The 27,846-nt window shown below is 37.1% G+C and overlaps 1 protein-coding gene across 1 annotated transcript; it reads left to right on the top strand.

Moving 5' to 3' along the window:
- Positions 1–1,636: 1,636 nt before the first annotated feature.
- LOC140138103 (transcription initiation factor IIB-like) lies at positions 1,637–27,007 on the top strand. The gene is made up of 10 exons (XM_072159994.1): positions 1,637–1,757; positions 9,496–9,578; positions 11,371–11,481; positions 12,601–12,787; positions 16,311–16,397; positions 18,814–18,943; positions 19,651–19,760; positions 21,687–21,781; positions 22,621–22,697; positions 23,239–27,007. Exons 2-10 carry the CDS (start codon positions 9,547–9,549, stop codon positions 23,370–23,372), a joined length of 963 nt encoding a protein of 320 aa, XP_072016095.1. The 5' UTR covers positions 1,637–1,757; positions 9,496–9,546; the 3' UTR covers positions 23,373–27,007.
- The last annotated feature ends 839 nt before the right edge of the window (positions 27,008–27,846 follow it).

The raw sequence follows: 27,846 nt of genomic DNA, 5'->3' as shown, positions 1-27,846 counted from the left end.
AAAAGATTATATAATCTATTGCGACTCTATTTCTATTTAAAAGCTCTTTGGATCTGGCTACCGGGAAGTTTTACTATCTTTAGTAGGGTCTATAGATTACTCTGGCTACCGGGAAGTTTTACTATCTTCAGGAAGGTCTATAGATTGATCTGGCTACCGGGAAGTTTTACTATCTTCAGTAGGGTCTATAGATTACTCTGGCTACCGGGAAGTTTTACTATCTTCAGGTAGGGTCTATAGATTGATCTGGCTACCGGGAAGTTTGACTATCTTCAGTAGGGTCTATAGATTGATCTGGCTACCGGGAAGTTTTACTATCTTCAGTAGGGCCTATAGATTGATCTGGCTACCGGGAAGTTTGACTATCTTCAGTAAGGTCTATAGATTGATCTGGCTACCGGGAAGTTTGACTATCTTCAGTAGGGTCTATAGATTGATCTGGCTACCGGGAAGTTTTACTATATTCAGTAGTGTCTATAGATTACTCTGGCTACCGGGAAGTTTTACTAGTTCAGTAGGGTCCGATAGATTGATCTGGCTACCGGGAAGTTTTGCTATCTAATACTGAGTATATAGGGTCTGAGATTGCTCTGGTTACTGGGAAGTTTTGCTATTGCTCTGGCTCAAGTTGCTATAAGTTCAGTAGGGTCTATAGATTGCTCTGGCTATGGTTTTGCTATCTTCAGTAGATTACTAGATTTGCACTGGCTAAAACCTGGAAGCTGTGCGAGACAATGGGTTAAAAAAGGGCTAAAAAATCTTAAATATATTATAGTGGCCATATCACTTCAGTTGATAGTAAAGAAATACTATTTTTTAATCAATTAATTAATTAATTAAATCGATCAAATCAATCAATCAATCAATCATTCAACCATTCAACTAATCAATAATTAATCAATCAATTACCGGGTATAATTAATTAATTTCTTTTAGAGGGTGTGCAATAATTATTTACGGGGCCGCGGGGGGGTAGAGTTTCCAAACAGTGTGCAAAAAATGCTTGCTCCCCTCTCGGCCTGCCAAAAACCGTTTGCCTGCCCCTCTCGGCGCGGCGTGGCAAAACAATCTTTGCAACCCCCTTTGCACATTGCCACCCTCAGGCAGAACTTTTTTCCCCGCCCCGCTTTTCCCCAGTAAATTATAAAAAAAAAGTTATTTATTTATTGATTGATTGATTGATTGATTGATTGATTGATTGATTGATTGATTGATTGATTGATTGATTGATTGATTGATTGATTTATTTATTTATTTATTTATTTATTTATTTATTTATTTATTTATTTATTTATTTATTTATTTATTTATTTATTTATTTATTTATTTATTTATTTATTTATTTATTTATTTATTTATTTATTTATTTATTTATTTATTTATTTATTTATTTATTTATTTATTTATTTATTTATTTATTTAATTGTATTTATTTATTTATTCTTTATTCAAGCTTACGCAATCCGTCTCCAAGAATCCCCGAAATAGCCTACCTTTGTCAATCAAAGAAAATTAATTATCAATATGTAATAGCCTAAATCTTAAAGCCCTCAAATTTGCAGTGTGCTTCCTCATATTACCAGCCCCACCCGGTGTCTGCGCGTAGGTTTACCGTAAGTCAAGGACTTACTGTTACTAAAAATAGCAGCAAATTATTTCGTGAGAAGAGGAAATCCAACGTACTGAACTCGTCGTGAACGATGCTGATGAAATTTTGTTAATTTTATATAGAAAATTAAGCCAGTGGCTCACCTCGGGTTAGTATTCAGTATACCTGGAGTTATTTTTCACTATACAATCATTCCTTGTTTCCGTTACTTTGTAGCATGGAACAACAAACCGTTAAAGCTTTCCAAATCATAGCGTAACAAAAAGGGGCATCAAAATTCGGCATACGTGTCACTGACACTGACACTCATGACATCGACACTGATGATGTCGATGTACTATAGAAAAATTACTGAATTCGTGTACATCGTGGAACATACTCTTTGCGTGGCTGTGCGTAGTAAGCTGTTGTACGCAGATAACCTCGCAATGATCAGCGCCCTCAACTGGCGCGCGCCTTCTCTCCAAGAAAGACCCATCCAGCATGTCCAGAGCCGCTTGCCTTGGTGATAGTAAGATCCAGTGGCGTACTATTACGCTGACTTTCCTATTCGGACGAGGAGGACGATTTCGACCTCGTCGTTTGTTTACAAACAGAGAGGTAGACAAAGGGTCTGTCAAAACTGTTCCGCTTGTCCAAATACTCAAGTATCAAAACAACGATGCATGGCACACCGTCATCATCCCTATATATCTTCGTGTTAAAAATTGCCGTGATAGTACGATGAATCCTCACGTTTTTCAACAACTACACATGGTGATTTTATTCGAGATAGGCTGTGCAACTCAGGCTAAGCATACAATTTGAGATTTTGAGCGCCTGCCACACTGTTTCTATTCTATGTTTTACGATTTTCGCATGATCAATATATGGCTGGCCGTAACCGCCACAACGTGGAGCTGCTACGCCGTAGCTTACTTTTTCGCCATGCGAGCTAAATTGACCAATCATGTTAGATCTTTTCATTACGCTGGAGCCAGTGGATGCATCCTCGCTCCAGAGAGAAAACTCTTGCCAAAATTAATGTTTACTATGGGGATTTTAAATGAATCGATTGTAAATAAACCAAGACCAGTTGTACAGGATCAATACCATTGTTTGATTAGTGTATAGTCAATGTTACCTTGCATGCATGTGTCATGTGTGTGGCGTGTTTGTTTGTTTGTTTTTCTACTGTGTCAGGCCAGGATCACTGACACCCACGGTACTGATACTCTCATACTATCACGGTGATCATATTGTTGAATGTTGTTGACTTAAAATAATCATGATGCAGTCATGTCTACAGTAGAACTCACCACGACCTTTGAAGGACTTAAACCCTATTAAAAGCTATTAAACCAAGATAACACTCAATGAAAACGGCTCAACTATGTTACATCAGATCTTCTCTGGTTAAATACACACTGCACTTGTGTCTGTTTTACCTGTGCAATGAGCAATGAGCTGGTATTATAGTTTCAGTTGGGTGAACGATTATAAAGCGAACACAAGGTAACAATACTGTGGGCTTTTGTGTACGAAATGAGACAATAGTCTGCTTATTGTTAACCAGCGTTCTTGAAAATGAGAAGCTTAATGACTTAACACGGTTTAGAAATAATTTCTTCATATTTTTTGGTACAAAAGTACCAATATTTCCAAACACCTTAATTAGCTAAAAATTTAGGACATGTTACAAAACTATATTTTCTAGAATTTCAGAGAATACTTTAAATATTGGCCGGTTATTTTTTACACAGTAGTGACGTCAACTAGGCAATGGCCTATACTTCTAACATACACTATTTGTAGAGGTCACGCGTCAATGGTGAGCGCACTGAGTATTGTGTATAGGAAAACGGACAGTAACTACAGTATGTATGGCCTACTACTAGTATATAAAGTAAATCCGAACTGGTTTGCAGTTTGCTGAAGGTCGAATTCGCAGGGACACCGCGCAAGTTATACAAATTAGCTCCCGGCGATACACTGCAGATCGCAGAACTGTGTGCATAGTTTACCACCACTCTGCCTAGCTATATAGTTATGTACAATACTGTATGAGTTTCTTATGAGTGCATGTCTATCTTAATAATAAGTCAGTTCGTACTTTTCATAAACTACTTTTTGAATCATAACTTTCGTGACCGAGGATATCTTGCAACTACGTGACGCTTCGTCTGGCAAATTCTTAATGAATAAATTCGCTTCACGTAATGAGTAAGTCGTACTTAATTAGTCAGTTTTACCTCCGAGTAATGAAAAACTCTAACATGATCATGATTGGTCAATTTGGCTCCACGGAGCAAAAAGTCAGCTACGCGTAGCAGCTCCACGTTGTGGCGGTTGCGGCCTACCATATCAGTATCCCATATGATATTTCTATTGCAAGAAAATTTTATTTGTTGTCAGGTTTTATCTTAAATACACTAACTGGAAATTAAATACACTAATTAGTGAGGACCGGTATTTTGCTGTGGATATGTTTAACTGCAATTTGCGGGTAAAAAATTTGAAATCCTGAGTAAAATTTTTTATCATATTCAACTCTTTGAGAAAAAATTTATATAAAAGAATGCATGTAAAATCCAGCTGCAATACAATGCACATTATTGACACACTATCAACCTCTTTATCTACGGCAATAATAGAATATCGATTTCAATTGAATTGAATACGATGCTCAGTTTTGAGTTTGTAGTTGACTACTAAGCGACCTAAGCGATCGATTGCTAGCCAATCAGATAGAACTCCTTTTCTTGCGTTCGGTGAAATACCAGTCGCCCGTCGCTCACCAACGGAGTATTAAATTTATATTTATCGAATAGGAAGTCGACACTGTGCATGGTCCACAATAGAATGATTCACGCAACATGAATAGGGGATTAAAAAACTGTGAAGTAGGACCATGACCCAATGTGCTTCTTTTGTCCACATTGCCATCAAGATTTCGAATAGAAACAGTTCAGACCCAGAACAGGATCATGTCAGAAATTAATATTTTGTTCTGGGTCTGATTATTCGGACTATATAAGATCCATCATGACCTGGTTGACATCAAGTGCAAAGACTACCTCACTCCACTCAAATCATCCACCAGAGGTCACAACTCCCGGTACTTCATTCCATCAACTACCTCTTCTACACCAGCTTGTTCTTTCCTCAAACCATCAGGGACTGGAACAATCTGTCTGCAGATCCAGCTGAGTATGCATCCCTCGACGCCTTCAAGGTCGCACTGAGGGACCGCCTGCTGAGGTAGCTCCATCATCTCACCTCCAGTTTTTACTTGCACTTTGTTTATACGCACCGTAATTCATTTTCTGTCGCCTATGAGACGACGCATGTGCACACCGCAGTGGGAGTTATCTTCGCTTATTTGAAGTCAGCACTACAAAGGGAGAAAGAAAGAAAGAAATATGGACGTGTAGAGTAGCGCTGTACGCTCGTGTTAGTGTAGCATGATTAGTCGGCGGAGAACAAGCGTAGTTGAATGTTCCACGATGTACACAAAATTAATCATTTTTCTATACTAGTAAACTAGTAGTTACATAGATCGAATCCATGGGTTCCTACAGGCACCCATGGAAAACACTCAGGGTACTGAAAAGTAGTACACCATGTCCATGGCCAAGGGATGGTTTGTTTACATGGCAATCATTCCTTCAGAATAGGCAATACAGATTCCAAACATATAAAACTTACCTCATATTAGTTTTAGTTGCCCCTAATAACTCCAAATTGAAATGACAATTAATTCTATTTGCTCAATTTCATACCAAAATCAAGGAAAACGTGGTTTTGTTATTGCAAAATAACAAGAAAATCAGAAAGGTTATATCTGGTCATTTGCAGTAGGCCACTTCAGGTAATCAATATTGGTACTTGAATTGCATGCTCAGTGACTTTCTGCTCATTGTAAGAGTGATAGTGTTGTAAACTTGATTGCATAACATTAAGATTGCCAACTGACATCGTTTGTATTTGAGTTGTCTGTTGATGCTATTAGAACTGTCATGGATGTAAAACATTACCAGGCCCTCGAAAACCGCGGAAACGCGGACGAGAAAAAAACAAAAAAAAAATTGGAGGTCACAGAAAAAAAATTTAAAAAAAAAAAAAATTTAAAAAAAAAAAAAAAAATTTAAATTTTATTTCTTTTCCAAAGTTTTCGACGACTTTGGAGAACCACTGGACCTATTCTAGGATCTTTCACAGTTAATTTGAAAACAATTGGAAAAAATTATAAAAAAAATTACAGTTTGTTATCCTTATATATGCAAACCACTAACTAATGTTTACCTCTTCATCTAGCACATATTATAAATGCATAGAAAACGAATGCATGTATAATAATGTGATAGATGAATGAGGTAAACATTAGTTAGTGGTTTCCATATTACGGATAACAAACTGTAATTTTTTTTGTAATTTTTTCCAATTTTTTTCAAAATAACTGGGAATGATCCTAACACTTCAGAATACGTCTAGTGGTTCTCCAAAGTCAACAAAATCTTTGACATGTTTTTTTTTAATGGATTTTTTTTTCTGAATTTTTAACTTTGTATTGTGCATTATATCAGTGTCCTATCAGTCACGTAGGCCTTGTTATAAAGTCAAAAAATCGCTTCAGTGAATGATCGTTATGTACAAAAGTATAGGAAACTGCATTTTTAAAAGCACATTTTCTATGTGAAGGAAGCATATTTTTCAAACTTGTAAAAACGGGTCCCAGAATGTGTTTTCATATTTCAAAGGTTGCAGTCATCAAATGATTGTGTTGAAATTGTTGCCAGATATGGAGTATAAATCCCTCCTGAAATGCAAACCTTCAGAATAGGTCTAGAGGTTCTCCAAATGTCACCAAAAACTTTGAAAAAATTAAGAAAAAATGGATTTTTTTTAAATTTTCACCTTTGTATTGTGCATCATATCAATGTCCTATCAGTCACGTAGGCCTTGTTATAAAGCCAAAAAATGGCTTCAACGAATGATCGTTATGTACAAAAGTATAGGAAACTGCATTTTTAAAAGCACATTTTCTGTGTGAAGGAAGCATATTTTTCAAACTTATAAAAACAGATCCCAGAATGTTTTTTCACATTTTTTTCATTGCAGTCATCAAATATGTGTTGAAATTGTTGCTAGATATGGAGTATAAATCCCTAATCAAAGTGTATAAAAGCCTAGGGATTCATTTTCACCTTGTTTTTCTATAAAATGTGTCTTCTGTGAAGGGTCTTACAAGGGTTTTTACAGTGTAGAAAACCTCTAGCTTTGGGGGGCTTCCCCCCCTCAACCCCCGCCGTCAGAGGCGATACTACGGGCGCTTCACGCCCTACGTTCGCCATGTACTCTGTTTTCTAGGTTTTCAATGTTGGCAGGTATAATAATATTTGAGAGTTTTTTTTTTATCAAAGCCCACTCTCATGCCTGAATTAGAGCCTCAGAATGGTGATTTCTTACTTTAAAAAGGGCGAGCGTTAAGGGCGAGCGACAAGGCACTCGCGAATTTCACAGAAAATTTAAACCAACATAGTTTAAGTTCCCAGACAGGAAATATTTTCCTATGCCCTGAACATTACACAAAATGTCAACAAAACATGCTACTGCAGAACTCTATGCCTGTATGTGTGTGTCTGAGGGCCGATCTGAGGGTTGATGACACACATTCGATGGGTGTAATTGTACCATAAAATGTGCGCAGGGAGTGGTAGAATTTTCACAAATATCACTTTATTTGGGTATAATCAAGTAAAGCTTCAGTCTTAAACGGCACTTATGTACTTATGTTGAAATGCGCGCGAAGCATGCTAAATTTATTGACTTTCTCCACTTGGAGGGGGCACAGAATCGATTAAATGCTGAATTGGCTGCTTCGATAGCAGATTTTTGGGGATTCGCAGCGAGTGATATTAAGTGTCTATGGCGAGTAGAAAATTGCTCACTAGAAATCGAGTTTGGGCGAGCGGTGGCGAGCTAGAGCGATCGATCGCTTCAAACGGCAAGGCCTGCTCTTGGGATAATGAATATTCATCATACCTTACAACTACTTTGCATTTTTGTGTATTTCTGGAGTATTTCTAGGGTCTTACTCAGAATACTCTGGACAACATATGTGACACGATCAAGGGAAATGAGTCGGATGTCGCTAATATTGATATTGAGATATTGGCAAAGAAAGCGTTAAAATTCTTTTGTTTTCTATTGTTTTCAGCGATTGATAAATAGACGTAACTTTGCAAAGAAAAGTTGTATCAACATGGAGTTTTCAGTTTCTGAAAGCTCTAAATGTGCTCTTTAGCAACATATGTAAAACTCATTTTCGACCAGGGTCGACATGTGACTCATTCCCCTTGATCATGTCACATATAACTTGGAGTAAGACCATTACCGTACGGGGAATTGTTGAAGGAATATTACACAGTCAAGAATAGGATCCGCCACCCGTTGTTTGGGATCTCTCACAGTCTCCCAAAACATCAAAAGCGTTGCACATGTATATACTTACTTTAGAATGTCTTTCATCATATTTAATACGTACACAACTAGCCTAGAAAGGTCAAATTTTGCTAAATTTAATCACTCTACAATCCTATGCAAGTCCCACATCACATTGCTATCAATTACAATTACATTCTGTGGTATAACTGAATGCAATTGCAGGATTTCTGACCTTTTAGGAACATTTTGGGAGAGGAAGAGAATTCTCACCTAAGGAAAGCCCAAGGCTCGAACCCTCGCCAATCGTATTCCTGGCCGGCAGCGCAACGTTGATCCACTCATATAAAAAAATCAACATATACGTATAGATCCCTGTACTAAGTGATAGCCAAGGCTATAACTTCTTCAGTCACTCAATCCTCGCATCGCCAACAGCCCTCGAATTAACCCACGGCACCCAAGGCATTTTGCCGTGGGTGCCCATCCCCACTGCCGTAATGCCCTCAAAATATGTCCTTCACCCAAGGCAGTCACTTGCCGTGCCCTCTAATGAAGTTGCCGTCTGTGCCCCAGCCCTGCCCCTTCATTATAAAATAATTTATCAGACTGTTTGTGTGTGTTTTGTTCACTTTGCCGTGGTGCCCTTCTCAAATTTTCAACAGTAGCCATGATGCCCTCTTGAAATATTACAAACTGCCGTGCTGCCTTGCCTTTTCATTCAATGAAAATCCAAGGCAATTATCAACTTGCCCTAAAAAAGTTGCAGTGCCCCTTCAGATCCTTAATTCGAGGGCTGATCGCCAATTTTCAAACGCATTAAAACAATTTTTATTAAAGTTCAATGTTACCGAAAGTGATTTGTGATGACTGATGACACACAAATTTGTATTGGTTCGGTCAAGCATTGAAGTGCTTTCAGCTTTTGTACTGGATTGTAATTTGAAGTGCCTCTGGCCTGAGTTATAGGGTGAATCGCCTCAATGTTTTGAATTCTTATTGAACCGCATGGTGTGTTCAGGGTGCCCCATTTCTCCACATACATTCATAGCGCCTATAGTATTTTGGGTAATATGGGTGCATGAGACCAGATATAGCCCTATGGTGAGGAAGGAACATCTAGGGCCATGATGTTTTGGGCTAATGATGATGATCATGTACACATAGTCAGTCATTTTAATAACTAGCCATGCCATTTTAGGACTATCAATCATTTGAAGACTGAGCTATTATCGTACATCTATCCTCCATGTAACAGTTTCAGGCAATAGCTTGGCAGCTGCATACAATTTTGCTGCGAATCGATTCACATGGGTTTGTGTGAAAAGATCCATTGGACTATCATCACTCCACAAACATGAACAGCTGATTGAGTATAAACACTGGCGTAATTATTTTCATGAAATTATGTAAAAGAATTTACAAATATCTGATGTATTGCATTTGATCTTTTCAAATTTCAGAGTTGGACTTGTTGAACTTTGAGAAGTTGAGGGCTACTTGCTTGCATCATCATGGCATCATCAAGTGGAGCAAGTACCAGCAGGTAAGAGGCAACTCCAGTGTTCGAAATATGCCTCAAAAAGTTACAGGCCAGCCGGGCTTGACCTTAAAAGTTACCAGCCAGCCGGGCGGATGCCAGTCAGAAAAGTTACCGGCCAGGCCAAAAGTTACAGGCCAATGGCGGCTGACCGCCCTATTTCCGAACGCTGGGCAACTCACGTTTCATTCATGGTTTATTAAAATACATGGTAGCAGCTAAAAGCTGAATTGATGTGAAATTTACAATCAGTAAAAACAACGAAAAAGCATGACATATGTTAAAATATCAAAAATATCACATAAAGCGCACATAATCAACCAAGGGGCGAGACCTCCTCCTGCAACCAGATCCCACGGAAACCCGGAAAGAGAAGTACGCAGCTAAAAGTGCGGACAACAGGAAAATGGTTGAAAGGAGGTGGTCTCACCCCAAAGATAAAATTATTCTGATAGTAATGACCAAAAAATCTGATAAATGAATGGATAAAACAATGATCAATATTGCACATAAAGAAATACATTATTTAAAATAGAAAACAGTAAAAAAAGGAGTCGTGTTGGGGCGAGTCATCATGAATCATGATCCCAGAGGGGTGAGAAAGGAAGAGAAGGAAAAAAGCACCAAACCCCTAACTCTAAAGCAACACGACCAATAAAATATATCAAAGCATAATATAAGATCAGAAATTCAAATACTATTGCATGTTTGAAATATATATAAAAGAGGCAACACAGGCATTGTAAACAAAAGTGACACATGGTTAAATTGCTGAAATGCACATCAGGTATGAAAACATTGGTACCGGTACCTAACATAGTAAATATTGCAGTTAAGAGTTCAGCAGTCTGGTTAGGTAAGGTATTGCACTGTCATAGTATCTTTTGGTTTTCCAAGTTTGGGTTGTGAGTTTGTGAGCTCCACGCAAGTTTCTGCCATGGGCAGAATGCCTATCAGTGGGTAACCAGTCGCGGAAGGTTGGGTCATGTTGTTATGGTCATTGACTCTTATCGTTGGATACAGTTGGGTTTGTGAGCTCAAATTCTGGGATATAGAGATTATCCTATGAGGACAATGACCTTAGAAGGTGGATGTGTATGCGCAGCAGTTAAAACCCCAATTTCACACCTCTACAGAAGTTGGCATATGGTTCAATTCTATACTGCTTCAACCTAGAAGAACAAACCAAATCTGTGGCATCAGGGGTCGATGCGTGTTAAAAAACGTGACGCATAAAGAGCGTGGTGCGCTCGGCAAGTACAAATCATGCTGCAATTGGCGCACCAAAGAAGCATTTACACACGCATTGCACTGAAATAATTATTCTCATACCTCCAGTTTCCGAGGTCTATACACTTTGTACTTCTGAGTTGATGACTATAAAGGCCCCCAATTAAGAAGAAAATAATCAAGATGCAGTACACCCTTCTCATTCAGTTCCCAAGATCCCCAAATTCAACGCTTCCTGCCACACACACATACTGAAACTAAGTGCAACCACAGTTAATATACCGTAAAACTTCGTCTACAAGCATATATTTCTTTTGGTGAAAGCTAAATTTAATCTGGACGCCATCCATCGACAGAATTATAACATTATGGAGTTTGAGCAAATAAATAACCGATACAAGTTTATACAAACAAGTATTATAGTAAGACCTATCTATTGTATTGGCATATTTTCAGCTGTGTCATATTAATTTTGCTTTCATCGAAAAACACTCTTTATGCTTGTAGACAAGGTTTTACTGTAGTAGAATACATGAGCTAACTTTGATGTGTCTTGTTTATTTTTCAGAGGTATGGGACTGAAGTTGTCCTGTCCCCATCATCCTGAAGCACAACTTGTAGATGATTTTCATGCAGGGGATATGATATGTACAGCTTGTGGTCTAGTTGTAGCTGACAGGTAAAAATGAAATCTTCCATTGTACAAGAATCTATTTGTTTCATACTAGTCTAGCCAATTGGTAGTCACACCGTGATGTGATTTTACAATTTTTGTGAGTCTTCATCAAGCCTTGAAATAAGTAGCCGCTGGGAGCAAATTTGCCCTCGTAAAGCCACCAATTGCTCCTGGTCCTTGTAATATTCACATGAACCAGGAGCAATGTTCAAAAACAAATTGCTCCTGGTTCCAGTCTGCTTATTTCAGTACTTGGTCTTCATCTGGTTGCTGTACCAGAAAAGCTGAATACCAATACTGATATAAAATTGGATTGATTGAGCCCACATTGGTCGAGCAATGAGTTTTAAAATATTGGACGAGACGTAGTCGAATCCAATATTTTAAAACTTATAGCGAGACCAATAAATATTGGGCGTAAAGCATCCAATTTTATATCATTATTATGTTTTGGATCCAATATTTTTACACACTTGGATTCATGAAAACATAATAATGTAAAGACAGAGGTCAATGCCAAACTGAAGGCAACTTGATTACAAGTTTTTCAGTGACTTTGTGCTTGAATGAACTTAGAGGCAGTTGCGGGAGTGGATTAAATATGCACAATTGATGACTGAAATACCCAAGTATTGTAAGGGACTATTCCGGCTGAAATCCATTACACCACCTATGGAAGACATGACCTTAATCTAATAATCTCCCACACAGGGAGTGTAGATTTCAAATGGAATCACACATTTTAGGTAACCCTATGGCCATGTCTTCCATAGGGGGTGTATGGATTTCAACTGGAATAGCCTAAGTGTTCAGAAACATTGTATTTATGTTTGATTGTTTTCAAACATGTTTGTAGGCATAAATGAAAGTAATGCAAGCACTATGCAATACAAATTTCAAACAAAAGTATCAAAGTTTTTGATCCACAGCTTTGATAGCCTCTACATTTTACATAATGACTTCAATCTTTAGTCTTGAATTTGTGCACTTCTGTTGCATTTGATCACCCAGTTGCTGCAACTCTCAGTTTCATATGACCTTCCGAGTATTTACCCATTCCTGGATTTGTATGTTGCTTTTGATAGCAAATATTAACATACACATTTATTATATATTTGACAGGGTGATTGATGTAGGCTCAGAATGGCGTACGTTTAGCAATGAGAAAGCTGTGTCTGATCCATCTCGTGTTGGTTCAGCTGAGAATCCTCTACTCAATGGTAGTGATTTGTCAACCATGATAGGGAAACCCACAGGCAATGCTGGCTTTGATGAGAATGGTATGGCTAAATACCACAACAAGAGACAGGTGAGTTTGGTTTAATGGCTAGCTGGCAGAGAACACTGCCACTCTCTTGCACAGATGTAAGTGCAGCGGCCTATTTATCGTTGAAAAAGAACTGGGTCACACTGGGATCATGAAATGCTACATGGCTTGGATATCGCAAAAGGTGTTGATGTTTCAAAGCTTTTTGTAACATCGGTGCTGGAGGACTACATGGACTCGGATTTAAAGGACTCGGACTCAGGCAGCAATGATTCGATGACTCGGCTTTGAGTCCTCCACAAGTCATGCAAAATGTGACATTTTTAGGCCTTTAAATATTTTAATATTTACCGTAAATTTTTGCACTGAGGTTTCTGAATTCGGCAAACCATGGAAAGCGGAATTCGCAGAAAAAACAACTTGGAGCAAATTAGCTTGTCCATAAACCCCAATTCTGCCTTTCTTCCCTGCAAGAACAAGCATGTTTAATTTGCTTGTTTAATGTGGGACTGTCCCATTGACTTGAGTAAATCCATAAGTAAATTGACCAAACAGAACTTTGATTGACTTGCCTGTTCGGCATAGCACAGTGCACAGCAGCCGGGGAAATCTGGGGGCCAAGTTACCAATGGTTACGTAAGCTTGCATAATTGCATCCTACCGGGAACCAGCCCATTGAAATTCTGTGCAAAATCACCTATCATTATTTTACTATATTCACTAGGCGCGTGTAGAAATTGTTTTCATGAGATGACGTAGCAGCAAATAATGAATTATTCAGATATTTCAGATCCCCAAACGCTCCTTTCATTCATTCACAATAAACATTTTGATAGAAAATTGAAAACCAGCCAAATTTTCTGATGCTGAATAATCTGTGTAAGAGACTGATCAAAGCACTGAATTTATACATTTATGTGCATGTTTTTATGTGAGTAAGTATAGTTGTGAGTATTTTAGGACTGTACATGTATTGTTTAAGGAGACTGCATTCTTGCTGCATCAAGTATGATTGTGAATGTAATTTTGTATGTTGCTTGCCGGGGCACTCACATGTTAAGGTGAGTACGGGTATGTGCGGCAGTCAAGGGTCCCTTTTTCAGGCTCTCCGGCAGTTCCTTAAGCCCCACATTTGGATCTGCTCCAGTTCTTTGAGCCTCAAAGTCTGACAATTGGAGCTCTTTAAGCTCAAATTTGGAAAAAATTGAGAAATTTTAGCTCAACAGCCTATAATTTGGCCCTAATTTCAGTTCTTCAAGCCCCTATTTTGCCCGAAAATCAGTTCTTAGTTCCCAAAATTCAGGCGCTCCATACCCCCTACCAAAATTTAAGTTGAGTGCCCCCCCCCCGGGGTTGCTTGTTTGCCTGTAGGTAGTAAGTGCTTGAGTTATATAAATAAGTGAGTGAGGATTTGTGAATAAGTTAGGTGTGTTGTGGCAATATCAGTGCTTGATTCTTGTGCAATATTTGTTTATTTATTTTATTAATAAGTGTTTTTCTATTCCTGTTGTAATTTGATTATGCATGTATTGATTTTGTATGTTTTATACCATGTACAAAAATACGCAATTTGGCCTTAGGCCCACGAGGTTATTTTTTAATAAAATTGAATTGAATCGAATTGAATTGAATACAAGCATACAGAATAATTGGCGATACAGTGTTTGGGAGATGGATGTTTATTTTGCATACATGCACTTTCAGTTTCAATGACCCTTATCTAGAACTGATACCCTGTGAAATTCAGGATAAGATCTGACCAATATCAGGAAAAATTTACTATATACAAGTTGTGACTCTATGGATGTAATATGTACAAGAAAAGGCAGAGGTATTGTCCACATGAAATGCGTTCACCTCCGTTGGTGTGTTGTTTAGCTGGAATGTATACAGTTGCTGGTAGGACATTGGTCAATGATATTGTAAGTTAATAACCATTCTACTTTTATGGAATTAATTATAAGCAAATATCGGGGCAGAAAAGCACAGGATAGACAGAGTAAAAGGTAATTTATTGGACCTGGAACAAGGTAAATGGCAATGACCGGTACTACAGTTAGTCAGCATGTCATGTCATTGTGTAAATTGGCCAATCAGAACCTAATTTTGTGTAACTATAATTGAAATAAGCATTAGATACAAAGTAAATAGAAAAGATGCCAGTTATGCAAACACTTTTAATCTTAAATAATGTACCACAGCATCCTTTTTAACAGGGAAGATCAAATGATCTTTCAGAACATGGAAGTTAATCAATTCTCTCAATTTGTGAAATCACTCTAAAGTGCTTCCTCTCAGCTTATCCATAAAAATATAAAGCCAGTTCACCTTTCTTTACTTGCTGCCTTCAAAATAGTTTCCTGTGTGATCAAGTATGGATTGCCATCTCTGTGGAAGGTTTGGAATCCCTCCATTTAGTCCTGCCTTCTGAAGCTCCTGTAGACCTTGAAAGCAGCAGCATTGATGTCTTCCACAGACTGAAATCTTATTCCTCAAAGGGGTTCTTTCAGTTGAGGGAATAAATAAAAGTCACATAGAGATACATTAGGGAAATATGGTGGGTGATCTAATGAGAAAGTCTTATACAGTACTCTGAAGTTTCTCTTCTTCTGTCAACAAATGTGGTACCCATCTTGCAGACTTCTTGACTTTTTTGAGCTTATCCTTTAGGATCTAGTGTGCGCTACCCACAGATATGTCCAATTCAAACGCCATCTCTTCCACAGTTACGCTGCGATCTTCTTCGATAAATTGCTGTACGTTGTCCACAACCTCTTGTGTCGTAGACGTGCATGGACGGCCAGAATGTGGCATATCTTCAACTGATGCCCGTCGATCACCTTTACATTTTCTAACCCAACATCTTACTGTTGAAATTTCTGCTGCCTCATCTTCACCCATAACCTGAACAAACTCTGCATGAATGTCTATTGATTCTCTGTCAAGGAGGGCATTGAACTACATTACTGTTAGTAGTATATACTACCAGTTTGAGATAATTTACTTCCTGTTTAAAGACGCTCATAACGTCAAAAAATACTCAATTTCCAAAATACAATGTTAATTATCTCGGACTGGTAGTATATATACTACTCTGTTCTTATCTGTTCTTGGCTGAAGAGCGGGGTATTTTCTCAGGTGGAGTAGCCATATTCTCTTATTGACATATACTCAAGGTAAATATATACCTATGACGCTATTAAAACAGAAATGTCTTGCTGTAAAATTCTACAAGTATATCGATGAACAAATGTAGATCGGAGACTGGTATAAGTATTAATTTAACGAGAGCTACAAATTTGGATCCTCATATTGCAGTGGGTATTTCTAGAATATTTTACTACAGGAATGAGAATTTTCAGGTTTTTCGTTATCAAAATTTTATTTATTTTTAATCTGTTTTTGGGTGTTTTTGCTCAATTTCAGGTTTTTCTATCAGTTTTGGATTTTTTCATGAAAGATCATTGTCATGCCATTACTGTTGCATGAAACAAGCAAATATACAATTTGCTGACTCAAATGTAGTTTTTATTAATGACTAATTTGTTGTTCTTTTTCTTTTCAGATGAGTAGTGCAGACAGAGCTTTGATCAATGCGTTTAGAGAGATTGGCACAATGGCAGACAGAATCAATTTACCAAGGAAAATTGTGGTAAGATTAAGTGAACTTTCTTAAACAAATTATTTAAGATGAATACATAATTATACTAGGGTAAATATCAACCAATTTTATATACCGTAACCACCCGGGTATAAGCCCACCTTCGGCTATAAGCCCACTCCCTATTTTTCAAAACATTCTGGGAACAAGGGTGCACTCAGGTATAAGCCCAGTACTAAATTTTGGCCAAGTTCTTAAATCAAATCAATGCTTTGCTCTCAAAGAACAAATATAAAAAATATCAGTTGATAATTAACATTCCACACTTTTAATTTTAAGAAATTGACATAGATGATAGAAATTACTGGTACATTGGGCATGTATATACAGATGAGGGATAATTTTAAATCCAAGCACTAGCCCTTCCCCGGTTATAAGCCCTCCCCCATTTTTTAAGTGAAGTCTGCCATCTAGGGGGGTGGGCTTATACCCGAGTGGTTACGGTATATACAAAAAACCCTTCATACAAAAAGCAAAATAATAACAACATTAAATAGTTGCTATTAATTCTTGGATAAAAGTGTGTATGTGCCGAGTGTTGTATCAAATGTGTGAGTATACTAGCAGAAACTCTGACCTTAGCAACCAAACATTGCATATTTTGTCCAATCATGTGTATTTTACAGTGTGCATGTGGAATGCATGTGGACACACTCTTTACTTTCAAATTGTATAATGTTGTATTTGAGAATTAAATGTAGTGCTCAGTAAAGGCTGGATGCTCTTGCTCAGCTATCAATCAGTGGACTTTACAATAGAATGCTCACATGGGCTGAATATGACAGCTACTCTCATCCACACCCACAGTGATAAGGTGATATTTTTGAAATAATGGAAATCTTGTTTACCTGTTTGGATGAATAGAAGTGTATAGGAAGGAGGATATAAGATAATTAATTGAGTCTTATCTTTGGTAGTTGAATTAAGGGCATTCTTAAACAGCTAGCATAATCTTAGCAATCTGAGTGGCTTATACTCTTGTCTGAGTTGTGTTCTGTTATGCTGTAGAGAATAGTCTGATGTGACGAACGCAATGCATATCATGCAAGGTCCATTGCGTTAGGGGCTGTGCAATAATTATGAGCCCTCTGAGGACAGTATTTTGTTTTCACGCATGAAGGACTCCATGGATTGGCACCGGGGTGACTTGATACAAATGGCCATAAAAAATGCACAGAGATTGCATCCAAACATTATGGAATATGGGAGATACCATTATTTTTCGTGGAACAACTTGATGTGCACGCCACATCTTTCCACTTCAAATAATGGGATCTACCACGTTCTATCAGGTATAAGATACATGGCTGTTTCACAAAACAATACTGTACTCTAACTCTCACAATTAAGCTGACTGGTAGGGTAATTTTGTAAATTAATTAGCAAAAAAGCAAACAAACAAAAATAGTAAAGAGGCTCAATGGTTTAATCCTTGGTGGACCAGATCTGTATCAAATGCCCACGTTCTCACACCAATTGTCACCTAGACCCTCCCTCGGGTCCATGGAGAACGACTGGTAATGTAGATTACATAGCATTAAAAATCAACCCAATACATGGACCCTCCCAGTCTGTAAGCAATTTGCCTTCAAGTTCCCACAAAATGCTGGGAGTTCACTTTTACGGATTTGGAGTCTCGCAATCTTTCTATATACCACATCCATGTTTTCACTACATTAACGTTTGTGTAAGCGACTAAAACAACGATATTGTATACGACCAATCAACGCAGCTTGGCAGCGGGGATATTTGAAAAGGCTTCCCTAGCTAAATAATGTGCAAACATTTGCAAACCGCATAGCGATAATATCACGCAATATGGACAATAGGCCTAAGTCCGAGTCGAGTGGTTGCCTTTTTATTATTACGCGTACCATGGGTCTATCAGACGCGTGCCAGTTGAGCTCAATACCTCTCAGTTGTTGACAGGTGTCCCATCCGATCTTAAGTCACATCCCGCGGCATAGCTTTGTGCTACCATATTTGAATTGAAACTGGGGCGGGCTTTCGTAAGTGACATCGAAACAACGTGCTTCGTTGAACGAATATTTGGAAGGAGATCTCTAACAGATTGGACCAGTCTCGGAATCAGCGCTCAATGGACTTTCGCATTCACTTATAATGCGAGGATATTTGTCTATTGCTAATTAGTGGCGTCGATTTGTGGATGAAGAGGAATGGGTTTTGGCATTGAAGAAAATAAGGGGGGGGTTACAGGACTTTTCATATTTTTTTCATAGGGCATTATGTAATTATTTATTGTTACATTATCCAGAGATGGAACCGAACCGAGACTGGGGGCCAGTCTAATTGTCACCAAGGTTGGTCAAAGTGAAATACTAATTGATGTCATTTCTTTTTTGTACAGTTTCATTTTAACTGATGCTTTCTGTCTTTCAATTTTCAGGACAGAACCAATGTATTATTTAAGCAAGTGCAAGACCAAAGGACATTGAAAGGTCGTAGCAATGATGCTATTGCAGCCGCCTGTGTTTACATTGCATGCAGGCAGGAAGGAGTACCAAGAACATTCCGAGGTAAATTGACCTGAAATTTTGAAATTCAAAATCAGCAAATTTCATTTAACCAATTTTGCAACCTTCCAAATTTGGCCGATAAAAATGGATGAGGACCCTCAGAATTTCCTTAGAGCTCTAATAGCCCTCAGAGACTTTTTGCCTTATCCAGAGCAATATGTGATCACCAACTTTGCAAGATGTGTACTATTATTTGGGCAGAAATTCCAAATTACACATACATCTATCAACACAAGTAGAATGCACATTCTTGATTTATGTTCACTGTGTATGTTGAAATTGGATTGTGCTCTTCTATGCCACTTCACAAGGTGATGAGGCTTGTTTATGTGAAATCTATCAAAGTATAGTATACTTATCAATGAAAATAAATTGGCAAAATGTAAGGGAACAAACCGAAAGATCGATGACGTCCTGTAAACGTAACTAGTTTCGTTTCTCAGCCGACCCCCTCCCTCCCTGCCAGAAACGTAATAATGAAATGTTGAAAATTTTGACGTAATAATTATAATGACACATTCTTCAGACCGATGTTTTTGTACAAATGTAATCGAGTAGTTTTACCCCCTCCCCGTAAACGAAACTAGTTTCGTTTATAGGACGTCATCAATCTTTTAGTTTGTTCCCTAACCTTCAAACCAAATACGGATATGTCTTGATTTCCTCTCTTTTTTTCCTTTTCATTTTGTGCATGTGTGATAATACAGAAATCTGTGCAGTATCTAGGGTCAGCAAGAAGGAAATTGGACGTTGCTTCAAGCTCATTCTCAGAGCCCTGGAAACTAATGTGGATTTGATAACAACTGGAGATTTTATGGTATGTAAACCAATGCATGAATCTGTAGGCGTATGCAGGGTTGCCAAAAGATTTCAGCCTGAATCGTGGGTCAAATAATCGAAAAGTCGCCCAATTTGTCTCTTTACCATTGGTTTCTATGGGGCAGGAAGCTATCGGAAGTCGCGGGAGCCAATGTTGAAAAGTTGCCCAAATTTTTTCTTAACCATTGGTTTCTATGGGACAGGAAATTGTCAAAAGTCGCGGAAAAATCTTCAAAAGTCGCCCAATTGGGCTACCAAATCGCGGGTTTGGCAACCCTGGGAGTATGATACAATCAAATACAATGAGCCGGATATAGGGTCTTTTTATCTTTTTGTTTTCAGTTCCTGTTTCAGTTTTAGATTTCAGATTTCATTGTAATTTTGAAGTGTTGGCATGGTAGGTGTGAACAATCCTTTTATTCTAGTCTTTTATTGCTCACTAAAAAGTTGAACGAAGAGAATTTCTGTTTTCGGTTTGTTGAGTTATGTTAATTTCTGACATGAAACCTTGAGATGAGAGGGTTAGTGCTAATCTAGACAAAAGAAGTGTCTAAATTTTACGGTTTTAAATTCGCTGTAAGTTGTACGGCTTCAATTGATATGCGTTTGGTGTATAGGCACTTCCGCTCGATTTTTTCTTAACCATTGGTTTCTATGGGACAGGAAATTGTCAAAAGTCACGGGAAAAATCTTCAAAAGTCGCCCAATTGGGCTACCAAATCGTGGATTTGGCAACCCTGGGAGTATGATACAATCAAATACAATGAGCCGGATATAGGGTCTTTTTATCTTTTTGTTTTCAGTTCCTGTTTCAGTTTTCGATTTTTGATCTCATTGTTATTTTGAAGTGTTAGCATGGTAGGTGTGAACAATCCTTTTATTCTAGTCTTTTATTGCTCACTAAAAAGTTGAACAAAGAGAATTTCGGTTTGTTGAGTTATGTTAATTTCTGACATGAAAGCTTGAGATGAGAGGGTTAGTGCTAATCTATACAAAAGAAGTTGTACGGCTTCAATTGACATGCGTTTGGTGTATAGGCACTTCCGCCTAGGCGGGAGTGGCTCATGAAATAGCCTAGCATCAAAATATTCACTAATCACTGTTGCCATTGTTCGTGCAATTGTGCAAAAATCGGTCATATGATTATGTAGAGATGATATGGGGAATTAATTTCGTCCCAAAATACACCTTAAAACTTGTGAGTGGTAATATGCAACACCAAAGAATTGCATTGAAGCATAACTGATTGATTTCATTCTTTGATGTAACAATTGGAATTTGTAATCTGATATTAGGTTTGGCCTGTATGCGAGGACATAAAAGGGAGAGGGGTGCTAGACCACTAAAAAAACATTGGTGTTCCACACACTGTGGGTGTTCTATAATCTTGTCTTATCCAGCCTTGATTAACAGCTGATTGGTACTTCAAACTAACAATGAATTCAAATTACAGATCAAATCGCATAATCCTGTGGACTTCCGTTTCTGAATAATAGAGGAACCGAAAACCAAAAAGATAAAAAGACCCTTAGTGTAAATTGATTTTGATTTTCAGCCAAACAATCTCAATAAAAGATCTTTTGGTTTCGTTTGTTTGACCTGAACTCTACAGCTACTAACTCAATATTTGATGTGTAATTTGGGGCAAAAGGTAGCATTTGCAGTATGTAAAATGAAATGCATTATCTACCTACTAAATAATGTTGGACTAATGTCTTACTTGGTATGATGCTGACCTTAATAATCACAACATTTGAATGAATAAGACTATACAATCTATTGCTTTTTTAAAGAGTTATTCAATTTTTCAATGGTGAATTCACTCTACCATTTGTGAAACAATTTTCATAATTATTGTTCAACATTTCTAAAAAGCAACATGTAAGATCAAATTAAATATATTTCATGTTTGTTTTTCTTCTAGTCTCGTTTCTGTTCTAATCTGACGTTACCACCAGCAGTACAGAAAGGAGCTACACACATAGCAAGGAAGGCTGTTGATATGGATCTAGTTGCTGGGTAAGCGCTAGTCAAAGAAACTTATAAAAATATCTAATTCTTGATCATCTGATCAAGTTATTTGCGTCGAGCGTACAAAGCAGTGACCACACGCTATGGAGTAAACTTGACCATTTGAGAACCGATAAATCAGTCTTCGAATACAGTCGTCACTAGGCTAGGTCGTGATTGTATTATTTCCCGAAAAGCATGTTTGTACACAGCTACATGCTCTCATGAAGTACATATTGATTTAAACTTTTTTTTTATGATGCAATCAAGCTAAATATGTCTTGAGGTTGATTCAAATCAAATTCCATGTTTTATGTTGTTATCACAAAAACAAAAAGATTACATATGAAATACATATGCAATACTGTCACATATCTTCTCATATCTGCAAACTAGAAGTTAAACAACTTCCAACTCAGTTAATAGATTCATCAGGTTTGTTGGTAAACTTTATAAATGAGTTAAATTTTGGTTTTGTTTAAAAGAAATCATTTATAACTTTCAACTCAATTTGCTTGATCACATCACATTTAATGATTGGAGTTTGATTAATTTGAGATCAGTATGAGATAAACTTCTTTTTCAAAAAATTTCTCCTCATCTAAATAAGTTCAGAAGAAGGTCATTCTGTATGTTTGGTGTATTTTGCTTTCAAGTTTCTGGTTCATAAATCCTAAAACCCACATCGTTGGAACAGATTTTTCATAATAACACATGGTCCCAGATGTATAATTTCAGTGCAACACAATCTTGATTTATATATAGTTTGTAATGAAAACAAGTGTGAGGAGTATAGATGTGGTTAAGTGTAAGTTTGTTAACAAAGTTTTTTCCATCCTTGCCAACAGTCGAAGTCCAATATCAGTAGCTGCTGCAGCCATCTTCATGGCATCACAAGCCTCAGAAGAGAAGAGATCACAGAAAGGTAATTTAGTTTTGTTTGATTTAAATAGATAGGATGGACTATGAACAATGACAGATGGGATGGACTAAGAATAATAATACATGTCTTTGAACAAGTTCATTTGGATTGTTAGATTTAATTGTTAACATTGTTCATTTTATGTAAATCCAAAATAAATGAAGATGTTAAACGCACATTTTTAGTGATGTTTCACCACTACATTAGTGGTTTCATCAGACTGGCAACTCATCACATCTGACTGGGTTCTTTTATAGGCTAGAGGAACCGCTATAGAGGGCGTGATGAGTTGGTCAAAGATGTTGTTGAGTGAGTAGGCCCCCGACGTCCGTTTATTGAGTGTCTTTTCCTTTTCGGCATATCCAGATGGCTTCTTTCAGCCACCTGGTGGTCTTGTCACAGACATTCACAAGTCAGCTATCACTGATCATGTTGTCTCTACAAATCATTCCATCAATTGGGAAGACTCAAAAGTCATCAACAAAATAAGTTTCTGACATTGTTTGCACATATTTAATTAGTATATCCTCATTATTTGTTTCAGAAATTGGAGAAATCGCCGGTGTGGCTGAAGTAACCATCCGACAATCGTACCGTCTTATGTATCCACAAGCTGCTAAATTATTTCCAACAGACTTTAAATTTGCCATCAAAGTGGAAGAATTACCTCCACCATAATATGACAGAACACATCAAATAGAATTCTAATCTTAGGCCAAAAAAAAAAATTGTTTGGTTGTCCTTCCAAGACAAAAATATGGAGGGTCGGTAGGTTGATCCTTTGTTTTTTTCATGGGCTCCTCTTACTTTTTGAAAAGGCTAGTATTGACAAATGCTTGATTATTTTACGGTAAAAATGTGTGTGTTTTTGGACTGAATTAAATGAAAATACATACTTCTTGTTTTTCATCAAATATGCGTTTAATAAATAAAATGAGTGAATAGCTAATATAAAATGTCCTTGATACTGTCCAAATGTAAGGTTTCTTTTAAAAAAGTGAATGGGGAAAAAAACGACCCAAGATTTCTTATTTTTTGGGTCGGTCTCTGAGGGCAACCAAATATATATTCTTTTGGCCTCATTACAAGTAACGTAACTGAAAGTCACTACAGATTTCTTTGTCACTTTGTGTTGATAGTGTTCCTGCAAATCAGCATCTCATAACTAAATTCAATTTATAGCAAAATTGAAAAAAAAAAAACCATTTTGCTTTGTTGTCTTGTATATTATAGTTTTGTATGGCTGGCAAAAAGCTGTCATTCATGTATCATTCATAAATAATAAGTACATGAAGAAGAGGGTTCAGTGCAACACTGTCCTTTTTTAGACTATTTTGAGAAAGAGGCATTTGAAGATTTGGTCATACTGCTGGGCACTAAATGGTCAGACCCGCAAGGGAATGGCGTGTAATTTTGCCGTTGAAAAGTACTGTACTAGCCTTACATGCATGTAGTGTTTTGACACTAAAAAAATATTGGTAATTTGTTATCATGGTAAAATATAGCAGACCCATAGCCAGCAGGCTGGTAAATTTTTGGAGTTACAAGCCTGACTGGCTTTGAAAAATTTGATACCAAAATATCATTATTGCCCAAAATGTAGACGAGGCAGTGTTGTGCAGAGCCCTTGAAGTGGGCATGTGGCCTAAACAGAGAGTGGTATTATTATATACAGGGTGTCAAAAAACCTTGACATTCGGAGAGCGAATGGTACTGTAAAGAGGAATAATCAAACTTTAATATAAATTTTATTTCTTTTCAATCGGTGGTTTAGAACAAATGCATCATCAAACAAAGGGGTCAAAATAAGGGCGATTTAGTCAAAAATTCATATTTTTGATCATAAATCAAGCCAATATCCTAAAATTGAAAAAAAAACATGGAATGGAATGTTTAGATTTAAAAAAAGGGTTTTTCCTTTTTCTATACTGTGTTCCAATAAATGTGTTGTTTTGTGATTTTTTCCCAACAAATTATTGCACCAAATCTGTTTTTTTTTTGTTTACTTGGCTAAATTTATGTTTTCTTGGCTAAGTTTTGTTCCAAAAATATATCCTTTTATTTATCTTGCATGAATAATTAAGAAAGTGCAGTACTTTTAATGAATGCATTTCTGAGAATACACATTCCCCTTTGCATGGATGCAGAAATCACCCAAAGTCAATTTTGACCCCCTTGTTTGCTGAAGCATATCTTTTGTTCTAAACCAGCGATTGAAGATTTTTTTGGGGGGGGGGACCAACCAGTATTTGATTATATTTGCAATGTGTTAAGCTAAGATTAATCTTAAATCAATCAGTATTGTTTTTTGTATCAATTGTTGTAGTATGGGTATGTTAAAGGTAAAAGGATGAGTGACTGTTTTTATTTAAGTAATTTACAATGTTAATATTACCACAAGTCTCTTGAACTTGAAGTATGTGGCTCTTGCCGGATTTATGTAGGGGGATACTTCTCATTTTTCACCTGTAATAAATTGTAATGCTTTAGAGGCAAACTTATTTAGTGTAAAGAAATGTGCCAGTTTTGTTGAAACAATCAATATAAGGACAAAGAAAAAAGTTTTTACTAGGGAGACGGTGTGCATAGCTTTTTGATTAGTATTTTAGCACACAAGTGGGCCAAAAATACAATTAAAACAAATATAGTTAGTGCATACATAGCGCAGAGCCTTTTATACCAAAAGAATGAAAGTAAAAACCACATTCCCTTTTTTCCCATTTACTCCCGAGATAAACCTTTTTTTTTGTCTTGGCCTAATAAATGGTTTATCAAATCCATAATCTACGTTTTCCGTCAAATTTTGTTATTCTTTACCCAAAATGTTGAAATAATATTAGTAATAACTGTCAGAAAAGGTTTCTGTCCATTTTAAGCCAAAGTAATGGGATGAAGTAAATGAAACTACACTAGCTATATTCTGTTTAACATGGAGTTCTATGGGGGACTTAAATGTCTGAATATGATTTTTGTGGGAAATTGCTGTTGTCGACCTACAAACAACGCATTTGGCCAATTCCATTTCAAGGTGTAAGTTGGGACATGTGCAAACATTACAAATAATTATCAAAAATCAGGTTTGAAAATTTTTTAATCAATTTCATATTATAAGATCGCACCTTATGGCTTTAACTTCAAATATGATTTACAAGATAAAAAATATTGTTGTGTTATAGACAAAGAATCAATGTGTAGTTAGAACAGGCCTTCTCAAATAGTGGCGGTGTGCGATGGGTTTTCAAGTGGCGTGCAACCTCACTTTTAAAAAAAATTGCAAAAAAAAGTTTTAAAAAATAGGGATCATTCTCTGCAACCAGTATAAGTTATGTATTTTTGTGTACTTGTCTGAAGGTTTTATAAATCTATCTTTCATACGATTAGAATTTACCCTTCTTTGTGGGGCAGTTCCTATTTTAACAGAGGACATCTTATATTGAGTGGATATTTATACATAGTGGAAAAGTGCCTCCAATAAAAATACTACATTATCAAATTTTTGGACTGAAATTTCCCAATGTTTTTGCAAATGTTAGGATTTTTGCCTCTTTAAAAATGAGCTCACTTACAGTGGCGTAGCCAGGACTTTTTCAGAGGAGGGCAAGGCAAATTTCCTGAGGGGCAACTTTGACAAAAATGGGCTAAAAATTACAAAAAAAGGCCTCTCACAGGGGGAATGAGGGGGGCAAGACTTCTCACAGGGGGAAGCTACCCCCCACCTTGGCTACGCCACTTGTCACTTATGAGTTGGCTGGATACGATGGCGATTGTTTGTATAAACTGGTACAGAGCTTTGAAGGTGCTGGTTTGTCAACAACTAAAACAGCCAATGAATCTTGAGTCAGTAAACTAATAGCACTTCAGTCCCATACATTGAGTATGTAATTAAGCCTCAAATGAAAATATGATGGCCGAATTCGGTGATCTGTAAAAAAAAATGCGGGTATGCTGTATTTGTGTGCAAATAGGCAGCCCTCTATACACCATTTTTCACCCGGATGTGGCAGTGTGATGTCAGTACGCATTTCAATAAGCACAACTTCAAATCGATAAGTGTCAAAACGAGGGCGTACACACGCATGAGCTTAAACACACGGCAAAGATGTACAGAAAACAACTGCCTAAACGTGTTGACGTCTCTGCCACACCAGGGTGGAAAATGGAATAGATTGCATTGTCAAATCTTAGCCAATTTGTAAAAATAATCATGATAGCTTTTGTAATTTTGCTCTCAGTGTAAAAAGTATATCATAGTTAACTGAAGTTGGCGTCTTATTATATCCTGAAATAAAATTGGCAATTGCATTGTTAATAAATTTGTTTTGTTTCATTTATAAAATATCTTCAGTTCTTATCCATAACCACCATGTGTGACGTTGTATGTGTCCCAATTCTACGCTATTAAATAAGAGGCGCCGCCAGCGGTTTGCGATGTAATCGTGATGTATCATGGGAAAAGGTCGACATCCAAGTCCGCGCAATACGAATATTACCATGCTATTACATAGGAACATGTGACAATATTTTTTTAGTTTGTCAAAATAAAGGTGTTACACACGAATCGATACTCAATAATACTTAATAATGTGATTTGAAATGTGCACAATTAATTTTTTCTCTATCGATTTATGCGTGTAATACCGTTATATTGACAAACTAAAAAATATTGTCACGTGTTCCTATGTAATAGCATGGTAATATTCGCATTGCGCGGACAGGGATGTCGACATTTTCCCATGATACATCACGATTTTCCCATGATACATCAATTTATCGCAAACTGGCGGCGCGCCTTTATTGCGAATAGCGAGAATTAAATTGCTCGTTTTGTACAGTCGATATATATAGAATTAGCCCCAACCTGCAGCTGTCAATCCGCAGGCAAAACCACAAATCCAGTGTCAAAACTAGGGGCTTTATGAGTGATGAAAATGTAAAAACATTAAATTTAAAGGTAGCCCTGCCACACATTTTGGTTTAAAAGGTTATTAAATAACCTATGAAAAAGATACATACTTGTAGAGCTTTTGTTGAGTTTTTCAATTGTAGAATCAAAATTATTTACAAATATTTCAATGTTGCCATCAGATGCTCAGTAACACAAGAACCATTTTTTCACTTTTATTTGGTCTTATTTCAATTACCATTATCTCGT

This window comes from Amphiura filiformis, chromosome 17 (assembly GCF_039555335.1).
Source record: "Amphiura filiformis chromosome 17, Afil_fr2py, whole genome shotgun sequence".
Classification (NCBI taxonomy): Eukaryota; Metazoa; Echinodermata; class Ophiuroidea; order Amphilepidida; family Amphiuridae; genus Amphiura; species Amphiura filiformis.
Note: the sequence above shows the minus strand (reverse complement) of the source record. Positions and strands in the feature narration are given on the sequence as shown.

Excerpts from the sequence above, each read along its gene's own strand:
- LOC140138103 (XM_072159994.1), top strand. The coding sequence starts at position 9,547 with ATGGCATCATCAAGTGGAGCAAGTACCAGCAG. Across the intron at positions 12,788-16,310 it reads AATACCACAACAAGAGACAG|ATGAGTAGTGCAGACAGAGC; the intron begins GTGAGTTTGGTT and ends TTTTCTTTTCAG. Across the intron at positions 18,944-19,650 it reads AGTACCAAGAACATTCCGAG|AAATCTGTGCAGTATCTAGG; the intron begins GTAAATTGACCT and ends GTGATAATACAG.